The following is a 21,622-nucleotide window of genomic DNA, read 5'->3' as shown; positions in this document are numbered from 1 at the left end:
TGCTTCTTCGCTGGACGGCTGCCTGACACAGACCCTCGCACACACATTCCCATCCGGTGCACGGTTAGGACTTCAGCCCGTGCACACTGGGGGCACAGGTCAGCCCAGAAACCGGGCAACAGGATTTCGCTCAGGCCCCAGGACTCACTTCCACACTGAGGCCGCGAGCAGACCCACCTGGCTCGTCGCCCTGTTTGTCCCCATGGGCAGAGTGAGGGGCAAGCCTGGGCTTCTGCTGCTGGGTCCAGGAGGCAGTGCTCTGGGCTGTCATCCTAGGATCAGGAAGCTGCCACCACCACCACCACCTCGGTGTTGGTTCTGGAGCCAGGCAGCCAGAGCTCCAGCCATCACATCCACATTCCAGTTGTAGGAAGGATGCAGGGCCCCAGGCGGAGCTCCGCCCTCAGGCTGAACTTCCTGGGAGCCACTGGGCTGCTGCTCCCATTCCTCACATTTGGTTGGCTGTGGCTGAGTCACGTGTCTCCCTGTAGCTGCAAGGGAGGCTGCGAGATGGAGACTTGGTTCCCCCCAGCCATGTACAGAGTGGAAGCCTGGGAATGTGGGGTGAAGGAAAAGGTCGGGGGTATATTTTAGGGCCACCAGCAGAGGCTCAGCGGGGCTTAGTACTGCATCAGGAGAAAGCAGCTGGCAGGGGCAGGGGTCTCCTGCAGAGCCGGTCCTGACCCTGGGTGCCCTTGGCTCCTGTCCTGCCCTGCAAATAGCTTTGTCTCGGTGTCTGCAGTCTGTGGCCCCGCACTCTCTGCGTGGTCGGAAGCAGCAGTTTGTGAGGTGCTTGTGTTGTAGCTGCTGATCGGGAGGGGAGCAGAGAGCTCTGTGTCCCTGTGCGCCGTTGGTAGTGTGAGCACGGGGTGACAGTTGTCACCGGCTCCGGGGGCACAGATCCTTCCCCTCACCCTTCCGCGTCTCCCCACAGCTCCTTTTCCAGTCTCGGACTTGCGGGTGACGCTGGTACGCCCGAGGGAAATTGGCTTAGCTTGGAACAGCAGCGACTCAGAGTCCTTCAGGATTGTCACAACCCGGGACCCGTCCGGAGAAAGTCACAGCCACACGACCAGCGACTTGGAGATTGTCATTGGGGGCTTAAAGCCTGCGACCAACTACTCTTTTGAAATATTTCCACAAGGCCCCGGCGGGACTGAAGGGGAGCCCACAGCCGTTCACAGTCGGACTGGTAAGCGAGCAAACTGCTGTCGCCTCAGAGCGGCTGGTATATGGACGTCGAGTCTTCCAAATGTTCTTATTTTAATTAAGAAAGATCTTAAACATATCTTATGACAGTAGTGTTACTAAATACAGACCAGCAAAAACAACAAATCATCCACCAGACTAAACCTCTGATGCAGCTTTAGGATACACACACACACACACACACACACACACACTCACACTTACACTCACACCCACACCCCTTTCACAAATCTTGGTGTCACGTTGTACCTGTGGTTTGGAATCTGCTTTTTCCTCACATACCCGCTTACCCTATTTCCAGGACAAGCATTTCTACCAAATCACTCCCGGACTGCCTTTGCGGCATCGACTAATATCACTGGATAATAGCGGCCCCCAGACCTGCAGGTTTTTGTAGCTACGGTTTCATTGACACACCACCCTGTTTCTTATGTCCTGCCAGTGGTGGCTGCTTTTGGCTTAGAATTCGGTGTGGCAGAGGAGAATTCGTGGTTGGTGAAACCCGAAGTGTGTACTTCCTGGCTCTGCCGGAAGTTGCTGCGGCCTGGGCTAGGCGGTGGCTTCCACAGCGAGACCCAGGCTCCCGAGGCGCGGGGCGGTGCTGTCAGACGCTCACACCGCGCCCTCCTGGGCTGTTTTCTGCTCTGGTGTCCTCAGCCTGCACAGTGGCGTTTTCCAGACACGGTCTGACCTGGGTCGACGGTGTCACTCTGATGGCTAATGGAAAGTGCCTCATTTTTATTTTCAACGCAGTAAATAGTGACAAACATGGCCCCTGTGAACAGAAATCCTGAGGTCCTTAATAACTTTTACGAAGGTAAAGGAGTCTTGAGACCGAAGCCCGTAAGAGCCGCCTGTCTAGATGCGTTGCCGGTGACCTACGCCCTGTGGCCAGGCAGCCGGAGTGTTCGCAGGGCTTTAGAGCCAGCTGCGTTGAGATAGCAACAGGCTGCTTCTCTCTTCCTGAGGATGTGGTGGACCGGAAGCCCCAGCCTGCGCGTGGTGCCTGGATACCGCACCACGATATGAGGCTCTCGCGCCGGGCGGAAGGCCGTGATGCTGACGAATGGGGCCTGTGGGGCACGGGGCGCTCTGACGCCGCGTCTGAGAGACCCCGGCCGGGCTGCGTGGGTAGATTCTGTCAGCGTCCGCCAGATCGTGGGGCCTCAGCAAGCGTGGGTGTCTCGCCCGCAGTGACGAGGTGGTGAGCTGGCCTCTCTGGCTTCTGAGACCAAGGTTTCCCCACCACCTGGGCTGCCGCTGCCGTGGGACGGGGTCGTCTTCCTAGGGAGGGGCTTCTCTTCTGCGGCAGCTTGAAACTGGTCCCAGTGAGCGGAAGTCAGGAAGGGATGGAGTGGGACCCTAGGTGCTTAGGGTCATCTTCCCAGTACTGAGTTGTCCTTATCACTGGGAACAGTCAGTTTCATGACATTAAAGGGAATTTTGAGAAAGGGAAACAGCAGGATGTGATCCAGCCATTCCCCTTTCAGGTCTGTCTCCTAAAGAATTGAAAGCAGTGCCTCTGTTAGTTCCCGGTGCTCGCAGTGGCGTTGTCCACCACAGCCGTGAGGTGGAGACAGCCCAGCGGCTGTTGATAGACGGGCAGATGGACGCACGAGGCTTATCCATAAAAGAGTATTATTCAGCCAGAAAAAAGAGTGAGATCCTGGCCTATGATCTAACATAGGCGGAGCTTGAAAATCTTACGCCAAGGAAAACAAGCCAGACAGAGAAGGGCAAATACTGCGATTTCACTTACGTGAAGTGCCTGGAGTAGGCCAGTTGACAGAGACAGGAAAAGGGATGGAGGTTACCGTGAGGCGTCTGGGGCGGGGAGGGAAATGGGAAGTTAGTGTTTCATGGACACTGTCTCAGACATTTTCCCACTGGTGAGACACTGTGGACGCCGTACCCAGCACCCACAACTTAAAAGGGGAGAGGGTTATCTTAGCTCGTTTCTGAGTTTTCAGTGCCTGGTTGGCCGGCTCCCAGGAGGGGTCTGGCTGAGGAGAACGTGCTCAACTCAGCAGCCAGGAGAGGCGGGGAGGAGCCGGGAGGAGAGCGCGCCCTTGTGGGTCACATCTGGACCGCCTCCAAGCAGGCCCCGCCTCCTAACAGCACAGTTGGCGATGAGCTCGTCAAGAGGAACCCACGGATGAGGGTAGCACCCCGCGATCTGCTCACTGTCCACACAGAGCAGCACTTGGGAGACATTTTAGATCTAAACCACAGCAGACACAGAGCTGACATGGAGGGCGGTGAAGAGGTTTCGGGTGTGATGGTGGTAATGGTTGCGTGACGTTCAGGGCATCTTTAATGCCACTCGAGTGTATACTGACAGATGGTTAAAAATGATAAAATACCTACATTCCATGATAAAAGGAAGAGAAACATACATTTATCTAGTCCCATGGATAAAAGGAAGAGAAACATACATTTATCTAGTCCCATGGGGCATCACTGCAATTGTCATATGGGTCATTTTTGTGTGTGCTGGAATTCCGGTTTTCACTGCATCTGCCTTACCTTCCCGCGAAGTTCACGGGCTCTTCGTGGTTTTGGCGGGTGCCGGATGCTTCATCGCACAGCCCGTTCATGGTTCCACAGGGCCCTTTCTTTTTTTTGTTTTTTCCTGGTACTAGGAATCGAACTCACGACCTTGCACTTGCCAGGCAGGTGCTGTGCCGCTGAGCTAAATCCCCAGCCCCGGCCCTTTCCTTTTTTGAGGGGAGGATTTAGGTTATTTCTGTTCTTTTGGCTTATAGAAAAGTCTGCCTCGATAGTCTTTTGCCTCTGGAGTCCTTTTGAGCTGCAGGAGCCAGGTGGGAGGAGTAAACACACTCCAAGTGGCTTCCTTTAAGAATGATACTAATTTTGGAGTCGATAGGACAGGACATGCGCATGCCGCTTTTACAGTGAGAATATTCCCCTTTCTTGTCCCCTGTCCTGGAGGTGACTTGGGTTGCTAGGGAAAGAGAGGAGGGGTTTGCAGGTGAGGGTACAGAGGGTGCCCTGCTTCTGGCTTGCGTGTGTGTGCGTCCCTGGGTCAAGAGATGGGGTGCCAAGGGACCTGGTCCCTGCTCGGTGACTGTGAAGGCTTCAACACGTCAACTTGCCGCGTCCGTTCCCTTCTTCAGTAGGCCAGGCTGTGGTACAGGAACCCGTTTCTTTTTTTTTTTTTTTTTCTTTTTGAGACAGGGTCTGGCTATGCAGTTCAGGCTGCCCTTGAGCTCACTTTGTAGCCCAGGCTGGCCTCAAACTCATGATCCTCCTGCCTCAGCTTCCAGAGTGCTGGGATTACAGGCGTGTGCCACCATGCCTGGCTGGAATGCATTTCTTTTGAATGAAAGAGTGTGGTCCATATGCAAAAGTAGCAGATTTTCTTTCTTTTGTATCGGGGAATTGAACTCATGACCTCATGTTGGCCAGGCAGGCACTTACGCCACTGATCTATATCTCCAAAGAAACTGGCCCATATGCAAAAGTGCAGACCACACACACTGGGTTAGCAGCTCAGATAGACAAGTGGTGTGTGAGTTCCACTCCCCAAGGCCCTTCAGGGTCACTTTGATGATAAAAGCGGGAGAACTCGTAAGATGGCCGGGTAAGCTGTTCTGTGCCGTAGAAGAACCAGGATTCCTGAGAGAAGGGTGTGCGTGTGCGCTTGTATGCTCCTCCCCCTTTATTAGGGTTTGCCTTCTGTCTCATCCGGGAGCTCGGTGATCAAAGAGCAAGTCGGTAGACAGACACTGGGATGCAGGTGGCTGTCCGTGGTCGGAAACAGGTTTCCCTTCTCCTTCCCTTTCTCTTCTAGCCTCCAGTGCGGTGACTAACATCCGCGTGGTCAGCGTCACCAGCACGGGGATGGAGCTGGAGTGGCAGAACACAGACAGCGCCTCCGAATACATCTACCATGTGCGGATCCAGTCTGGCTTCAACTCCAGCGAGAGGAACAGCTCTCAGAAGGCGATCTCGCTGTGGGGCCTCCTCCCGGGCACCCCCTATAACATCTCCATCTCTCCCGAGGCCGACCAGGTCCGGGGGGACTCCAGCACCATCCTGCAGTACACACGTGAGTCTCTCCTGCGTCCTGCGAGGACAGGTGCTCCCTGCTTGTCACCAGCAGGCAGTGTGGTTAAGTGACCGGGTCAGGGTGTGGGGCTCGGGTTCCGTGTGACCTGGAAGCTGCATATGTGGAAAATGCCAGCCTCCGCCCAGGCCTGCCGTCCTCATGGGGCCCTGGGGTCGAAGCCGTGTGAACTTAAGTTGTCCTTGGAAGCAGGAAGTGAGTCAGCCCATGGGAATGGAGAACATGAGTGTCCCCTTCACGGCTCAGCCATGCAGACTAGAGAACAGTCACGCTGTCGGGGTGGCACTGCAAGACCCTGATCTGATGAGCGGCCTTGCCTGCAGCTGTGAGGGAGACCTTTTGCCAGTATCTAAACTAAATAAGTGGTGGAGGTGTTGTATGCTTTCAGTATATTTTTCTTTTCATCAGTCAGTTTTAAAGAGAAGAAATGGGAAATTATGTCTTAAAATATATAGATCAGATAAAGTTAATGCAGTAAAAGAAGCTGGAAGCTTGCTGTGGTGGTGCCTACCTGTAATCTCAGCACCCTGGGGAGGCTGAGGCAGGAGGGTCCCAAGTTTGAGCCTCAAAATAATAAAGGGGGCTGAAGATGTAGCTTAGTGTGAGAGCTCTGGGTTCTATGCCCAGTACTGGGATAAAAGGAAAAAAAATACTGAAAAGCTTTCATTCTTTTCAAATTTAGTCTGTATAATTATTTTCTGAATGTCTTTTTGGGAACTTTTTTTTTCTTGCTATTGGAAATTGAACTCAGGACCTCATGCGTGCTAGGCACAGGCTGTGCTGCTGAGCTAATTCCCTAACCCTGGCCTGAAGTCCTCTAATTTTTGAGCCAGCAAATGTTAGCGTTATTTATTCTTTCTAAAAGAAACCAAGCTGGCTTCACGTGTAGTAAATGAAGTTGTCCTGGAACTCAAACTTCTTCATGCTTTTTTCTTTCCGTTGGAGACAGGGTCTTGCTATGTAGTGCAGGTTGGCCCTGAACTCACTGTGTAGCCCAGGCTGGCCTCAAACTTGTGGCAGTCCCCTTGCCTCAGCCCCGAGTGTGGGATGACAGGCGTGTCACCATGCCTGCCTTATTATTACTGCTTTTCAACCCAGGGCCCAGCAGCGTGTCCAGTGTTGAAGTAAGGGCCAACACCACGGCGGCTTACCTGAGCTGGGAGAATCTGGACGCGGCCTCTCCTACCTACTCCTACCGCCTTCTTATCGAGGAGGCCGGAGATGCGGGCGGCGACACCATAGGAAACATCACCGTCACCGGAGCCACGGACCAGACGGTCCCTGGATTAGTACCGGGCTCACCTTACGTGGTGGAGATCTTCGCAGAAGTCGGGGGCGTTGAGTCCCTGGACCCCGGGCAGACGAGCTTCTGCACGGGTGAGTGGCCCAGTGCGGACCGCAGGTTGTTGGCATGAGTGCCGGGGTGGGCAGTGTGGACATTGCGCTCCACGGCTCCTGGCAGGTCGGGTAACAAAGGTAGTTGTGGGCGAAGACTCCTGCAAGGAGAGGACGGGATGCAGTGAATGGGAGGGAAGTGGGGTGTTTTCTGGGCTGCCCAGGAAGGCTCAATAAACAGGCGACTTGGAGCACAGATCTGGGGTCACAAGGAGCCAGGCGTGCACATGAGGGTGTGGCCGCTGTGATGAGGAGTGGCGGGTGTGAAGGCCCTGAGGCTGGGGGGAGCCGGCCAGGGGGAGCCTTGATCCACAGAGCTCTCCCTCCTCCCATGGTGCTGTTCAGGGGGCTCAGGCTGAGTTGGGCTCAGCCTCCCGGGGATGACGTGTGGCCCTGGCCTTGCACGCTAGCAGCTCTGTGTCTCCCCGGGTCACCCCGGCTCTGGTATCTGGGGGCTGGGACGCTGCTTCCTGTCTTGGTTGTAGTTCCTGTGGTCGGCAGCAGGGGGCAGCACTTAGACTAGTGTCCAGGTCTGGCGTGAGCGGGGTGGGGGCCAGGAGCTGCTGGTGGGGACATCAAGCCAGTGAGTGGGGGCACGTGACTCGGTAGGGAGACCCTTGCCCTAGCGTTCTGTGACATTCACGATGACACCGCTCCCAGTGTGCACAGCCTGATGGAGAACATGGCGGATGTGTAAATTACCAGTAATTTATTACAGTGAGACACATAGTCATGAATTCTCCTAATGTACTCCCGTCCTCCTTGCCCTTTTCTGAAGCAGTTCTGGAGTCCTGTCGTGGCTCCCTCGATGTCCTGAATTGACTTAAACGTTCACCTTTCACGGTCCTTTTGACTTTGGGCCAAAACGAGCCAGAAGCCCCACGGCGCCAGAGCCGGGGCCTAGGGTGGATGAGGACGCCGCCTCACGGTTTGGCCAGCCGGCCTTCTGGTTGGATGGGGCCGGGCAAAAGCATTCAGCAGATTTTTGATCGTACCTCCTAAAGTCACTCAGGAAAGAGCACTCTAGAGCTGCTTCACAAAGAACCGAGGGACCAGTGTGCTCGAATCGAGGGGAGGGCTTGCGGGGAGGCATGGCCGCGTGTCTTTACATAACACACTGTTAAAAGCTGAAAGATCATATGTGCTGTGGTTGCCCCGGCATTGAGTTTCCCACTGACATCATCCTGGTGCTGGCCATCAGTAAAACCGTTGCCAAGGAAAAGACACTGATCCCATTCACCTTGGCTTCTCAGCATTTTATGTGCGTAGACGTTGCTCTGAGCTTGGATTTAGAAAACCCAGGGTCTGGTTCTGGCTCCGTGTCAGCTTTCGTGGTGTACTTACTCCCTGCAAGCCTCAGCTGACTTCTCTGCGGGGTGGGGCAGCGAGAACCTTCCCTGCCCCGAAAGGGCTGCCAGGAGGGCCCCAGAAGGGACGGTGCCGGTGAAGAGGTGGCCCTGATCGCAGTGTGGCCCTGCTCCTGGGACCTGGTTCTGCGCCGGGCGCCTCGCTCTGTGGCCCACACGCGGTGCCTCCTCCACCCTGCCCTGCACCTCTCCCTCGGCCCCCGAGTCCGAGGGTCCACAGCCTCAGGACAGCTGTGCTTGCCTTGCAGAGGCCGCCCCTGTGGGCTCCTTCCACTGCCACGTGGTCCCCCGGGAGCCCAGCTTGGTCCTGACGTGGGACCGCCCTCCCGGCAGCCACACCGGCTTCCAGCTGGAGCTCAGCAGCGGGGCCTGGGACTTCAAAAGCCTGGAGCGTGGCTGCCCGGACAACAGCACCGACTGCAGGACGGAAGTCTCAAACTTGAATTTCTCCACGTGGTACAACATCAGCATCGCCACCGAGTCCTGCGGGGCCGGAGCACCCGCCGTCCACAGCACCTGCCTCACCGGCATCACAGGTGGGCTCCAGGGCCGCGCACCTGGCTGGCACCGCGTCCGGCTTTACTTCCCCTGAAATGTTTATCTTTGTTGGCACAGACTGGGACCCCATTCTCTGGAAATGAAAAGCAGACTCATTCTTTTATCCTGGAAGGTTCTGTCGCTGTACACAGGAACTCCTCACCGTTTTCCCTTCTAAGTAAGGATTTCCTTTGCTGCGCTCAGAAACGGCATTTTTATACAAACGTCCAAATCGACACAAGGAGAGGGCGGTGTGGTGGGACCCACGCACCCGCCCAGAGGTGGACAGCGCAGGAGCGCTCCCTTTATTTACGTTCTCTCCCCTCTGCCCTTCAAGGGTTACCTTGAAACAAGTTCTGACCCTTCTCCATTCTTATTCCTAAATATTTCAGCATGTTTGGTTCAGGACAGGGACTCCTTCTTTCTTCCTCCCTCACACGGCAGCATTAGCACTACCACTGTACTTCACAGTGGAACAAATGGCTGGATATTCAGTCACGCCGCACATTTCCCTGCGTTCATATGAACAAGTTCTGAGCTGCTCTGGGGAATAGGAGATCCTTTATTACCCAGGGGCTCTCTTAGTTAATCTTTCCATGTCCTGTGCTTTTTAAGTTGTTATTGGTCCATGTTTGCAGTACATGCAATGATCACATTTCTCCTGGGGTGCTGGTGCACGCACGGACACATCTTATTTCTTTTTTATTTTCTGGTGTTTTGAGACAGAGTCTCACTATGTAGTTCAGGCTGGCCTCGAACTTGTGGCAGGACCCTCCTGCTTCAGCCTCCTGAGTGCTGGGATGACAGCCATGGGCCACCTTGCCTGGGTCAGACTGTTTTAATCAGGGCAGCTGTGTAATCTATTTTGAAATCGAAAGGTGTTGGGGCTGCTCTCTCAAGACCACTCGTAATTCATCTGAGCTTTAGGACTGATTTTTCTGTGCATGTACAAAATGCCGTTGGGATTTTGAGGAGGCACGGCATTGAATTTGTGAATCACTTTGAGTATGGTGGACATTTTAGTAATCGTAATTCTTCTAACCCATGAACGTGTGATGTCTTTCCTTTTGTGTCTTTTTTGATTTCTTTTATCAGTGTCATAGTTTTCAGTGTACAAGTTGTTCACCTCCTTGGTTGTACTCTAATTATGCCTTAATAGATCCACTTTTAAAGTGAAAGGAAAGAGCTAGGCATGGTGGTATCCATTTGTAGTCCCAGCACTTGGAAGGCTGAAGCAGGAGTATCTCTGCGAGTTTGAGGCCAGCTTGGGCTAAGTAGCAAGACCCTGTCTCAAAAAACAAACCAAACAAACATAAAAGGATTACAAGTACATAGTTACAAAGAACGGCAACAATGCCGGGGTTGCATGCCCGGTGGAGGCTGGTGTGCCCTGAGCTCCCGGGGCTGCGCCCCCTCTGCCCCTTGCACCGGAGCTGCGGCTCCTCCCGTGACTGCCGTGTCGGGCACCGATCCTGTCTCTTGTGGTTTCCTTTCAGACCCCCCTGCCCCAGAGGGCTCCCCGAACATCACATCTGTCAGCCACAACTCTATGAGGGTCCTCTTCAGCGGGTTCGAAGCCAGCCACGGTCCCATCAGAGCCTACGCTGTCGTCCTCACCACCGGCGAGGGTAAGGGGGCGCAGGCGCAGCTGCGCAGGGAGCCGACACGCCCGCGCCTGCCGCCCCACCACGGTCGGACGGGCGGACTGGCTCCGTTCCAAGGCCCACGGTGGGTCGCGGGAGCGCGAGGTGCATGCGTCGGGCCGTGTGTGCAGTGCGGCTTCCAGTTTCCGTCCCGGCTAATTCCTGCTCTGCCCTGCGGCGTGAGAATGCTCGCAGAAGCAAGAGGCGCAAGCGTGGCCGGGCAGGACCCGCTGGACCTGTGCTAGGTTTTCTCTTACAGCGGCAGGTCTTCCAGTGGAAGAATACTAGTTTCGAGTGGCTTTGTTCCTTTTTTTTGATTTTGTTTTTGAGATGGTTTCACTATGTACTTCAGGCTGGCCTTGAACTCACTATGTATCTCAGGTTGGCCTCACAGTCACAGTGATCCTCCTGCCTCAGCCTCCCAAGTGCTGAGATTACAGGCTTGTGCCACCAGGCCTGGCTCCTAGCTTTGGTTTTTTGGTTTTTCTCTGGTACCAGGAACCGAACTCACGACCTTGCACTTGCCAGGCAGGCGCTTTGCCGCTGAGCTAAATCCCCAGCCCTGGCTCCTAGCTTTGTTTCCAACACTCAGTACACAGGTGTACACACATGTACATGCACACGCCCACACACACGCACGCACACACACACAGGTCCTTGCGCAGTGATGCTTTCGTTACAAATAAAAAGGGTTTGCATTTCCTCGAGACCCTGCAAAGGCGTCCCTGTGGCCCAAGGAAGAGGCGGGGTAAAAGCGGTTTCTCCTGCAGTGGCTCTGACGCAGTTCTTGGTCTCAGGGGCATGACTGAGGACGTCTCTGGACAGCTGGGTGTGAGTGCTTTGCAGCAGTCTGGATCTAAAGTGCCAACTCTTGGTGTTTGGGGCGATTTTTTAGCCTAAATATGCACAGGCAGGGCCACCGCTGGAGGTCCTCCTGCCTCAGCCATGGCTCGATCTGTGTGTCCTCCCTGTCTCCGTGAGGAAGCGGGGGACAAACATGTCCCGCAGTGAGGGGACCCTGGAGGGTAGACATTGCTGATGTCATGGACATGTCTCAGAGTTTCAAAAAGTGGTGTTGAGCCCAGCGTGGTGGCACACGCCTGCAATCCCAGCGCTGGGGAGGCTGAGGCAGGAGGATCCCTGTGAGTGTGAGGCCAACCTGGACTACATAGTAAGTTCCTATGTCAAAAAACAAAAAGCAAACAAATAAAACAAAAAAGATTTCGTGCTTTCTCTACTTGTGCATTTTATTTGGGGTCTGTTTATTCTGCTCTGTTGATTTCCAACAAACCCGAAGTGTAGACCTTTACTGAAGAGGTCGGTGAGGTTACAGGTGACCAGGCTGCTGGCGCTGGACTGCGATGAACAGGAGCACAGGCCCTGGCTCGCCCAGCCTGGCTGGGAGTCCTGCTCCATCCCAAGGGTGGGGTGACTGACACTGGGCCAGGTCCGGTTGGTTTTCTGAGCCTCCGTCTTTCTTTTCTGGAGAATGGGCTTGATAAGCTTATGTGACGAGGATCGGGTGTTGAAATGAGCTCGTGTAAGTGAGGCACTGAGAATTTAATCCTGGCAGAGCCCGGCCTTGAGGGTGCCTGAGTCGGCGTCGCCCAGCTGTGTGGAGACCCGAGTCTCTGCTGTCACTTAGGGTTTGCTTTCTGTGTGCTTCCCTCAGCCGGCCCCCCTTCTGCAGATGTCCTGAGATACACCTATGATGATTTCAAAAAGGGGGCCTCGGATACCTACGTGACGTACCTTGTACACGCGGAGGAGAAGGCGTGGTCCCGGGGCTTGGCCGCTGTCCTGAAATACGAGATCGACGTAGGCAATGAGTCCACCACCTGGGGCTACTACAACGGGAAGCTGGAGCCGCTGGGCTCCTACCGGTGAGGCCTTTACCCCTGCAGCCAGGGCTGCGCGCGGGGTGCGTAGCTGTGTGCCGGGCTGGGGACGTGGCCCAGCGGCCTCACGGAGCTCTCTGCCCCTGCAGGGCCTGCGTGGCCGGCTTCACCAACATCACCTTCAGCCTTCAGCGTGCCGGCCTCATCAACGGGCCCGAGAGCTACGTGTCCTTCAGCCCCTACTCGGAGGCCGTTTTCTTGCCCCAGGACCCAGGTACGGGGAGACAGCGGCCCGGCCCCGGCTGGAGTCCCTGGCAGCCAGCTGTGTTTCTAATCCCTGGGTTGTTCAGCTCTTTGGTCTCACCCGTGGGCCCCCATGCCAGGCACATGGTGTGACTTTTTCTTTAGGGAATCCTTCAACATTTGCAGTCCCAGGAGCCGCGGGAATTGTCTTGTCAACCTCCCTTTAGAAATAGGCTGTTGAGGCCCAGAGTGGGGAGCTGACTCGCCTGGGGTCACACAGCGCCTTAGTTGCGGTCCTGAGATTCTGGCCTTGGGCTCCTTGTCACTGTTCCTATCCATGGTTGAAGAGCTAAGTGACACAAGAGCTGCAGGGACCCAGGGAGGCTCATGGACTGACTCATTTGCTAGGTTTTCTGGCTTGTCCTGCTGGATGGTTTTTGGCTGCTAGAAAGAAATTCCCTGGGGAAGTCAGCAGAGGGATTTTGTATCCCCTGAGCATAGTGCCATGGGCCCTTCTGCTCATGGGAGGCGCGGCTCAGAGGGTCTCAGGCGGCCGGTTGGTCTCCCAAGGTGGAGTGACGGGCCAGAGAGGAGACTGCAGCGAGGGCTGGCCAGGGCCAGGGACTGTAGCTCCCGATTGCCTGGCTGGGTTTTAGTTCCAGCGCTATCAGAGATGTGTGACTCCCGTGTATGTGTGTGTGCTCTGTATGTCTTGTACACACCTGTGTGCACGTGCACCCCCGCCCCCTGCTGTGGGGCCCGTGTGGCCCCCGGGGACCCCTCCCCAGGTGCCTGTGTTCCAACCCCAGGTGTCATCTGCGGAGCTGTGTTCGGGTGCATCGTTGGCGCCCTGGTCATCGTGGCCGTGGGAGGCTTCATCTTCTGGAGAAAGAAAAGGTGACGTAGCTTGTGTGAATTACAATCCTCTGCTCTTCCGGGAAGCTTTTCTTGTGGGAGACTCCCCGCACTCACAGACCTGTGAGGAACGGTACAAAGAACACTTGTGTCCCCATGGTTCACAGTGCTCACCACTTGACCGTCTTTCTTCCTCGCTGCCCTCCTCCCTGCCTGCGTGAAGGCTGTGTGTCAGCTGGGATTCATTTGCTGCCAACAGGGACTCTAAGCCCCCTCCCCGCCCCACGCAGGGTTTCCAGCGTGACCCTGCTGGGTTGGGGAACAGTGCTAACAGTGCAGCTTTGGCATCAGGTTCTGATTTACTTTTTGGGACTCGAGGTGCATAACTGGGTAAAACAACTTGTTTCTTGTTGTCAAAAATTAATCCAAATATACGAGTCACTTTCCCATTGCTGGGACAAAATCCCTGACACCCATAACCTCAAGGAGGAGGGGTTCGTTTTGGCTCACGGTTTCAGAGGGTTTGGTCCATGGTTTGCTGGCTCCAAGGCAGAAGGAGGGCCTAGTGGGAGAAAGCTGTTCAACCACAGCAGCCAGGAAGTAGAGAGAGAAGAGCCAGGGGACAAGAACACACCCTTCCGGGTCACATCCCTGGGTGTGACCCACCTCTTGATGAGGTCCCACCTCCTCACAGCACATTCAGTGACTGAATCATAAGTGGAGGAATCCTCTGATGGATATCGCACCCCGTGATCTAGTCCCTTTGCAAAAGCCCACCTCTGAGCACTTTTGGGGAGCATTCTAGGTCTAAACCATAACATTTGGTAGAGAAAAACCAAAAACAAAAAACTACCACAGAAAAGAACACAGAAGGTAACCCATAATCTCAGCACCTACACAAAACTACCCATTTCATCCCCAGGTTAAGTGGCTACGGGTATTTAACTGTATGTCAGTACCATCACTCATTTAACCAATATACCAGATGTTTTCAGTTTGGGGGGCCGCCATTACATACCCTTGTGCTCAACTCTCTGCGACGCCTGTGATTATTCCCAGCCGGACCACCGCTGGGTCTGTGGGCATCCAGGTCTTCAGTTTGCATCCATGCTGCCAAGTTAGCTTCCAGAGAATAGTTTTCACACCCAACATGGAGTGGAGCCAGCAACACCGGAGAGCGTCAGTTTCTGTTTTATTGCAGTAGCGTATCAGCCTTTCCCCCAGAACAGTACGAAACAAAGAGCCTAGCTTTACGGTAAGGTAATGTCACTGATACATAGTGCAAGGAAATTCTTAAAGGTGGCCGGAGCAACATTCCCTGTGCGTTGCTATAGAATAAGAACTGACTTTACAGCTTTGTGACCGACGTTTGCTGCTTGGACCCAGGGCCTGGGGAAAGGCGTTTGACACAGGCACTCGAGGGGAGGCCCAGAACGAAGCTCTTCTTGTCTGATGGCCTTTTGTTTCCTTTCAACACAGGAAAGATGCAAAGAACAGCGACGTGTCCTTTTCTCAGATTAAGTAAGTGTCTAGACTTCGGGCTACTTTCAGACTCTCACTGCCCCATCTGTTCTGTGACCGTACGAGAATTTTTGATGGGCTTTGCTGTCATTTTTCTTGATTGATTGCCTGGAAATTCTCACTAGTTTCATTTTCGAGAAGAAACCTCTGCTGTATATTGACCTGAAGCAAGATTCCTTGCCGTGTTCTGCTATTTTACATCCACATTTGCTAGTAGACGTTTGCAAATATCATAGTTACATTCATTTTGGGGCATTGGCATGTGGGTGTAGCACATCTCAATAATATTCATTTTATGATTTAAAAAAATTGAGTGGGTTATCAAGATCTGGGGGAGAGTGGCATTTAAGTAAACTCACAAATATGACCATTTCATACCACAGATGCATAGACTCACAGTTTACATCTCAGTGTCCCCCCAAAAGCCTCAGGCACTCGTAGGTGGGGCTTCTGCCCCCCACCCCTTCTGGTCTGGTTTTTGTTATTCTGGGAAGATACTTATTTCCTAAACAAATGACCTTTTCTAATTGGTTATTTTTTTCTTTCCCCTTCTATGATGAAGACCTAAAAAGTGAGTAACTTTACTTTTAAAAAATAACTTAGCTACTGTCTTCTATTTCTTTGCTGAAAGAAACTGTCAGTGAGTCCTTGATTGATCCATATTGCATGTCTCTGTTTTCCTGAGAAACCACTTTGAAGATATCAATATGTAATATAACAAGCATTGTTAATTTCCTACCACTTTGTTTGTAACTCTGTATTGTCTGTGCTGTTCTTTTGCTATTTTTTAAAAGGTTGTCTGTCTGTTAATGTTTTCTCCTTTTATTTTAAAAGTAAAATAAAAAAAGAATAACTTAGATTTTTCTACTTGGAGTGTGTACCTCTTTGGATGTGAAGAAAACCCTGACAGCTTGTTCTGCTCTCTTAGGTCCAAGCTGATCAGAGCGGAGAATTTTGAGGCTTACTTTAAGAAGCAGCAAGCCGACTCCAACTGCGGGTTTGCGGAGGAATACGAAGTACGTGGCCGTGGTGTTGTGTTTCTCATCGTTGTGTGATTCTTCTTGAATGTCTGGAACTGTTTTTGTCTTATGGTGAAGCTCTGGGTGAGAGAAGGCTGCTGGAGTGGGGAGAAGTCCGTGCCTGTCCCTGGGGCCCCCGCTGTGGTCCTCGAGCGCTCCCACTGATCCTGGGTTTTAGTGGACTGTGTGTTTTTGTTTTTGTTTTTTTGTTTTTTTCCAGTACCGGGAATCAAACTCACGACCGTGTGCTTGCCAGGCAGGCGCTGTGCTGCTGAGCTAAATCCCCAGCCCCTGGACTGTGTGTTTTTGTTTTTTTTTTTTCCGGTACTGAGCGTTGAACCAGGGGCCTTCACACTGAGCTACATCCCCAGCCTTATTTATTTATTTATTTCTTATTTTGAGACAGTGTTTTGTTGAGTTGCCCAGGCTGGGCTCAAACTTGAGATCCTCCTGCTTCAGCCTCCTAGAGTGCTGGGATTACGGGTAGGCTCACCTTTGTCCTTTGGGCTTTATTTAAATCTCTGGGTTCCTTTCCTATGGCTGCCATAGCCATGTGAGCTGGGCGGTATAAAGCAATAGAGACTTGTTGTAGCTTTATTTTTTTTATTATTTATTTATTTATTTATTTTTGTATCAGGAATCGAACTCACCACCTTGCACTTGCCCGGCAGGCGCTTGTGCTGCTGAGCTGTATCTGTGGCCGGGTTGTAGCTTTAGTCACGGTGTTGACTGGGCCCGGCTCCCCCCTGGGCATCTTCCCCATTAGCTCCAGCTGCCAGCAGCTGTGTGCTCCTCTTGTTTTGTGGCAGGGCATTCGCGTCTCTGCCTGTGTTTCCCCGAGGTGTCTCCTCCTTGTGCCCCTGTCTCGTTGCCTCTTTCCCTCCTGCCCGGGCTGCCCACTTGGGATTAGGGTCCCCTGCTTGTGTGACCTCATTTTAACCCGATGGCATCTGCAAAGGCCCCATTTCCCAGGAAGACAGCGCTGGGGTTAGAAATTCAGCCTAAGTTTCAGGGTACACAAGTCAGCCCCCGGGCCCCTGTGTTCCTGCTCTGTTCCGCCCAGTGTAAATAGCATTTGAAGGTGAAATAAATAAACAGCTTCTTAATCTTGCTTTCAGGATCTGAAGCTGGTTGGAATCAGTTTGCCTAAATATGCTGCTGAGCTGGCTGAGAACAGAGGGAAGAATCGCTATAACAACGTCCTGCCCTGTGAGTGACGTCCCACGCCGTGTCCCCTTCTGCCCGTCACGTGTGTGACCGTCGGGGGCAGCTGTGCACTGGTCACCTGTCACTGCTAAGTGCTGCCTGTAGGGATGTGATGCTTAATTTAATCCGCACAACCTTCCCATGAAGTCAGGAGTGGGAGGTTTATTTTGCAGATAAGGAGACAGAGGCATGACCTGTGAGGTGACTTCTTTCTCCTGAGGTCGCACAGGTAGTAATGGCAAAACCAGGCTGGGGGCCAGGTCCGTGAGTCTCACTGAGGGAAGAGGACAGAGTGGGCGCTTGTCTGCCTGAGTCACTTCCTCATCACTGGACTACAACACCTGACGCCCACAGTGCAAAGCCTGGTAGTCACCTTTCTGCTTGTCCAGACACCTGTGATTGGCAGGGCGCGTTCCACATCTTAACATGAGTGATGCGTGAGCCAGGTGCAGTGGCTCATGCCTGTAATTTCAGCCCGTGGGAGGCAGAGGCAGGAGGATCACCATGAGGTGGAGGCGAGCCTGGGCTACAGAGGAGTTCAAGGCCAGCCTGAATGACACAGTGAGACCCTGTCTGAAAACAAACAACAAAAAATATGAGGATAACTAAATTCTTCTGTGTCGGGGACTCACCAAAGCTGGTCACAGGGAAGATGCTTTGAAAATAGGAGGGGCAGGGAGGAGTTCATGTCGCCCCCAGTTGCCCGCCTGTTCCTGGTAAGGCCCGTGGAGATGTGCAGATCCTGAATGGCACCTGGCAATTTGGTGTCAGAGTACGGTTTTTATTGGAAAGATGTTGGGCTGAGACTCACATCGGTACCTGAGTTAGCATCGCGGTGTTCTTCTGTCCCTGAGAGGGGACCCATGCGGGGAGAGACGGGCGGCCGGGGGCTGCTGTGTGGCTTCTCCTGCCCTCGAGCGCCCTCAGCCTGCTCCCTTCCTGGAACCGGACAGGTCTGCGCATGCGCCTCTGAGATGCCGGTAACTCCCCGGAAACAGGAGAATTCTCATTTTAGAGCATTCCATTCTTAGTGGTCTTATCATTGTTCATTGTTAGATCTAGTACTTTTTTAATTTTAGAGACAATAATAAAAAACAATAAAAATGATACACAATTTCAAAACAAGATGATAGGAAATTAACAGTGGTTATTATATTGTGTATTGTTGTCTTCGAAGTAGTTGCTCAGATTACCAGACATAGGCATGTGAGATTGATCAAGTAATACAAACACTAACTGTTCCTTTCAATGAGCTAATATTAATCAGTAGTGCATTTATCTTAGCTATCTTGCATAGCACCCTGTTTTTATCCAAGAATTGAGGCAGTGTGGAACGGTGGCCTTGGGCCTCGGCTGTGCTGCTGGGGAACAGGTGCTAGGTTTGAATTCTGTCTGTGCTCACCAGATGGCGTGAGCTTGAAACCCTTTCATGCCCATCTTCCCCAGTTTCCTCGTGTGTAAAACAGAGTGGACACTTGTGGGGTGGTTTTGGGGAAAAAAGTAAACCTATTTGCTTAACCTATTCTCTGCTTGTGGCAGACAGCAAGGCAGCTGGTGGTAATAGGCTTGTTTGGCCTGAGATGGGTGGTGTATCAGTCAGCTTTCCCTGCAGGGACACAGCAGCAGACCCCCATGGCACAAAGGAGGAGAGGATAACTTGGTTCATGGTTTTAGGGGGTTCAGTCCATGCTCAGCTGTCTCCAGGGCAGGAGCATCCCGGCGGAAAGGGCCTGGCGGAGCAGAGCTGCTCGCTTCATGGCGGCTGGGAAGCAGAGCAGGGGATGTATGTTTTCCTTTCTGTGTGCAGCTTTCCTGAAACATTGGTTTCTAACGAGGTCTTTTCTGTTTTTCAGATGATATTTCTCGTGTCAAGCTTTCAGTCCAGACCCATTCTACCGATGACTATATCAACGCCAACTACATGCCCGTAAGTGTGCACCGGCTTATTCCCACGAGCCCTTCAGGGTGTCTCCTTTGGTGCCCTTGACACTGAATGTGTGCTTTCTGTCCTTAGGGCTACCATTCCAAGAGAGAGTTCATTGCCACACAAGGACCGTTGGTCAATACTTTGAAAGATTTTTGGCGTATGGTCTGGGAGAAAAACGTATATGCTGTTGTTATGCTGACCAAATGTGTTGAACAGGGAAGGGTAAGTTATTTTTTAAAAACTTCATATTAAATTGACTTTGGCCATGGTGGAAGGTCTTTAAGTACCTTCAAAACCATTTGTGTTCTTTTAAAAAATACTACTCTCAAACATGGGCACCTCTCTTCTCAGAAATTTGTTTTCTGTCTTTTAATGTCCTTGCTGGGATAGCAAATAGCAGGAGCAGAGGCTGGGGCCAGGTCAAGGACAGCTGCTGCTTGGCTTGAAATCCGTTTTCATGCAGAAATGATGGTCCAGCATGGGCAGATCTGAGAAAACTCCCCATTTTAAAAGGGTGGAAAGAATTTTAAATCAAAAGCAAGCAAACCATTCTAAGGATCGCAGAGCTGCCAGCCAGGGGAGCGACTCAGTCCCTGATGCCAGTTTCATTACCTGCCTTCCCTTTTTGTTTTTAGACAGGGTCTTGCTGTGCAGTTCAGGCTGGCCTTGAACTCACTTTACAGCCCAGGCTTGCCTTGACCTGGCAGTGATCCTCCTGCCTCAGCCTCCTGAGTGCTGGGATTACAGGTGTGCACCACCACGCCTGGCTCCCCTGGTCTTCCTTTTGGATCTTTCATGATGACAGATGGTGTGATCTGTGTGTTTTCATAAAATTGCAATTTTATTCTAGACCAAATGTGAGGAGTACTGGCCTTCTAAGCAGGCCCAGGACTACGGGGACATAACTGTGGCAATGACATCAGAAATTGTTCTCCCGGAGTGGACCATCAGAGATTTCACAGTGAAAAATGTAAGTAAGAGGCTAAGGCAGCTGTATCTTAGGAAATGCTGTCTATGAACTTTGGAGTATATTTTTAAGTTGCTATTAACTAATAATGTTATTTTATGCCTTAGAGAAAAATTCACTTGGCTTTCTGCACAATAAAACAACCCATTTTTCATGTGTACTCCAAGCAAACCATAGTTTCAGTGTCCTGAGGGGAATCTCACGCTTTTCTGGCTGTCAGGGACGACATAACGGATGCAGGCAGTGGCGGCTCAGCTCACAAACCTAACCCACTCCACGGTCCTGAGGGGGCAGCGCGCCCCTGGGGTCAGCCAGCGCGGGGGCAGAGGGAAAACTTTGGTGAGTGCTGCTGTTCATGAACTAAGTTGTTCATGAGCAGAAGCATTTGTGAACCAAGGCGGCGATGTAGTGGGGTTCCTGGGCATAAACTCTGTCTTAGTTACTTTCCTCTTGTTGCCGAGACAAAATACCCGACACCCAAAGTTAAAGGAAGGAAGGTGTATTTGGCTCACCGTGTATAGAGCTTTCAGTCCGTCATGGGCTGGCCCCAAGGCGGGGCAGCCTGGCAGAGGGCCAACAGTTCATGGTGGCGCAAGGCAGCAGAAGCAAGCAAGGGAGAGACAAGACTCTGTCCCTTGTATGGTACGCAGGCTACCTGCCCTAGGGCAGCTGCAGCACTCACACCCTGAATCCTAGCCAGAACTATGCCAAACCAGTCAGTGGGCTGATTTAGTGATCACACACCCTTGATCCCAGCATCACACACTCTAGATCCAGCCACCTCTGAAAAAACCTTACGATTGCATGAGGCTTTGGGGGGACATCTAGACATAGCCGTAACAAGCACGTGAGCATCCTTATCCCCTAAGGTGACAACTAGGTCAACTCAGTCATGTACTTCAGGAAGTCGAGTTTGTGTCCCCTCTCTTCGTTTAAGGGTGTTTGAAAGAGGCAGTGCCATGCAGTGACTCTGATCCCTACTGATGGGTGTGGTGATGTGTCTAACCCTTGGGCCTAAAATGTGCCTCCCCTTGTGATATCATGGCTCCAAATTTAGGTCTCTGGCCCAGATAAATAGTCCAAAACCAGGAATAGAATTATTTGTCAAAAAAGATGAATAGTGGCATTATTTGGAGGAAAAAATTGGAAACCATGCAAACACCCAGCTTTGCGAGAACGGATAACTAAATCATGACTCACTGCTTACGGAGTCCTTGCTTAGCTGTGGGAAGGGTCGGAGGCATAGACTACCCAGTCAGTTTTCCTTGTGCACGGTTCTGCATCCATGAATTCGCCAAGTTGGGATCAAAATTATTTGGAGAAAAAAATTGCATCTGTCCTGAACGCGTACAGACTTGTTCTTCTGGTTCTCATTCCCTAAACAGTACAGTATAACTACTGTTTACCTAGCGTTAACGCTGTAGTTTAGGTATTACTAACATTTACTTCCATTGTATTTTAGGTGTTACGAACAATTCAGAGATTTTCTTTTTTTTTTTTTTTTTTTTTGTCTTTTTGAGACAGGCTCCTGCTATGCAATTCAGGCTGGCCTTGAGCTCACTTTGCAGTCCAGGCTGGCCTCAAACTCACAGCGATTCTCCTGCGTCAGCCTCCCGAGTTCTGGGATTACAGGCATGTGCCACCATGCCTGGCCTCAGAGATGATTTTTTTTTTTTTTAATTTTAAAAATAAAAGGAGGAAAACATTAACAGACAGACAACCTTTACAAAATAGCAAAAGAACAGTACAGACAGTACAGAGTTACAAACAAAGTGGTAGGAAATTAACAATGCTTGTTGTATTAC

The 21,622-nt window shown here is 52.2% G+C and overlaps 1 protein-coding gene across 1 annotated transcript in view; it reads left to right on the top strand.

Annotated features, from left to right (window-relative positions):
• Ptprj (protein tyrosine phosphatase, receptor type, J) overlaps window positions 1-21,622 on the top strand; it is a gene marked incomplete at its 5' end in the record, with an annotated part of 42,527 nt that overhangs the window by 9,229 nt on the left and 11,676 nt on the right. The window contains 15 exon segments of the mRNA XM_013514213.1: window positions 935-1,192; window positions 5,024-5,281; window positions 6,398-6,676; window positions 8,310-8,597; window positions 10,095-10,226; window positions 11,914-12,124; window positions 12,229-12,353; window positions 13,132-13,219; window positions 14,657-14,698; window positions 15,261-15,269; window positions 15,627-15,714; window positions 16,836-16,926; window positions 18,777-18,850; window positions 18,938-19,072; window positions 19,701-19,820. Coding sequence (XP_013369667.1) covers window positions 935-1,192; window positions 5,024-5,281; window positions 6,398-6,676; window positions 8,310-8,597; window positions 10,095-10,226; window positions 11,914-12,124; window positions 12,229-12,353; window positions 13,132-13,219; window positions 14,657-14,698; window positions 15,261-15,269; window positions 15,627-15,714; window positions 16,836-16,926; window positions 18,777-18,850; window positions 18,938-19,072; window positions 19,701-19,820 — 2,198 coding nt within the window.

This window comes from Chinchilla lanigera, unplaced genomic scaffold (genome assembly GCF_000276665.1).
Source record: "Chinchilla lanigera isolate Chin_1 unplaced genomic scaffold, ChiLan1.0 scaffold00021, whole genome shotgun sequence".
NCBI lineage: Eukaryota > Metazoa > Chordata > Mammalia > Rodentia > Chinchillidae > Chinchilla > Chinchilla lanigera.
This window is presented reverse-complemented; position numbering and strand designations above follow the sequence as displayed.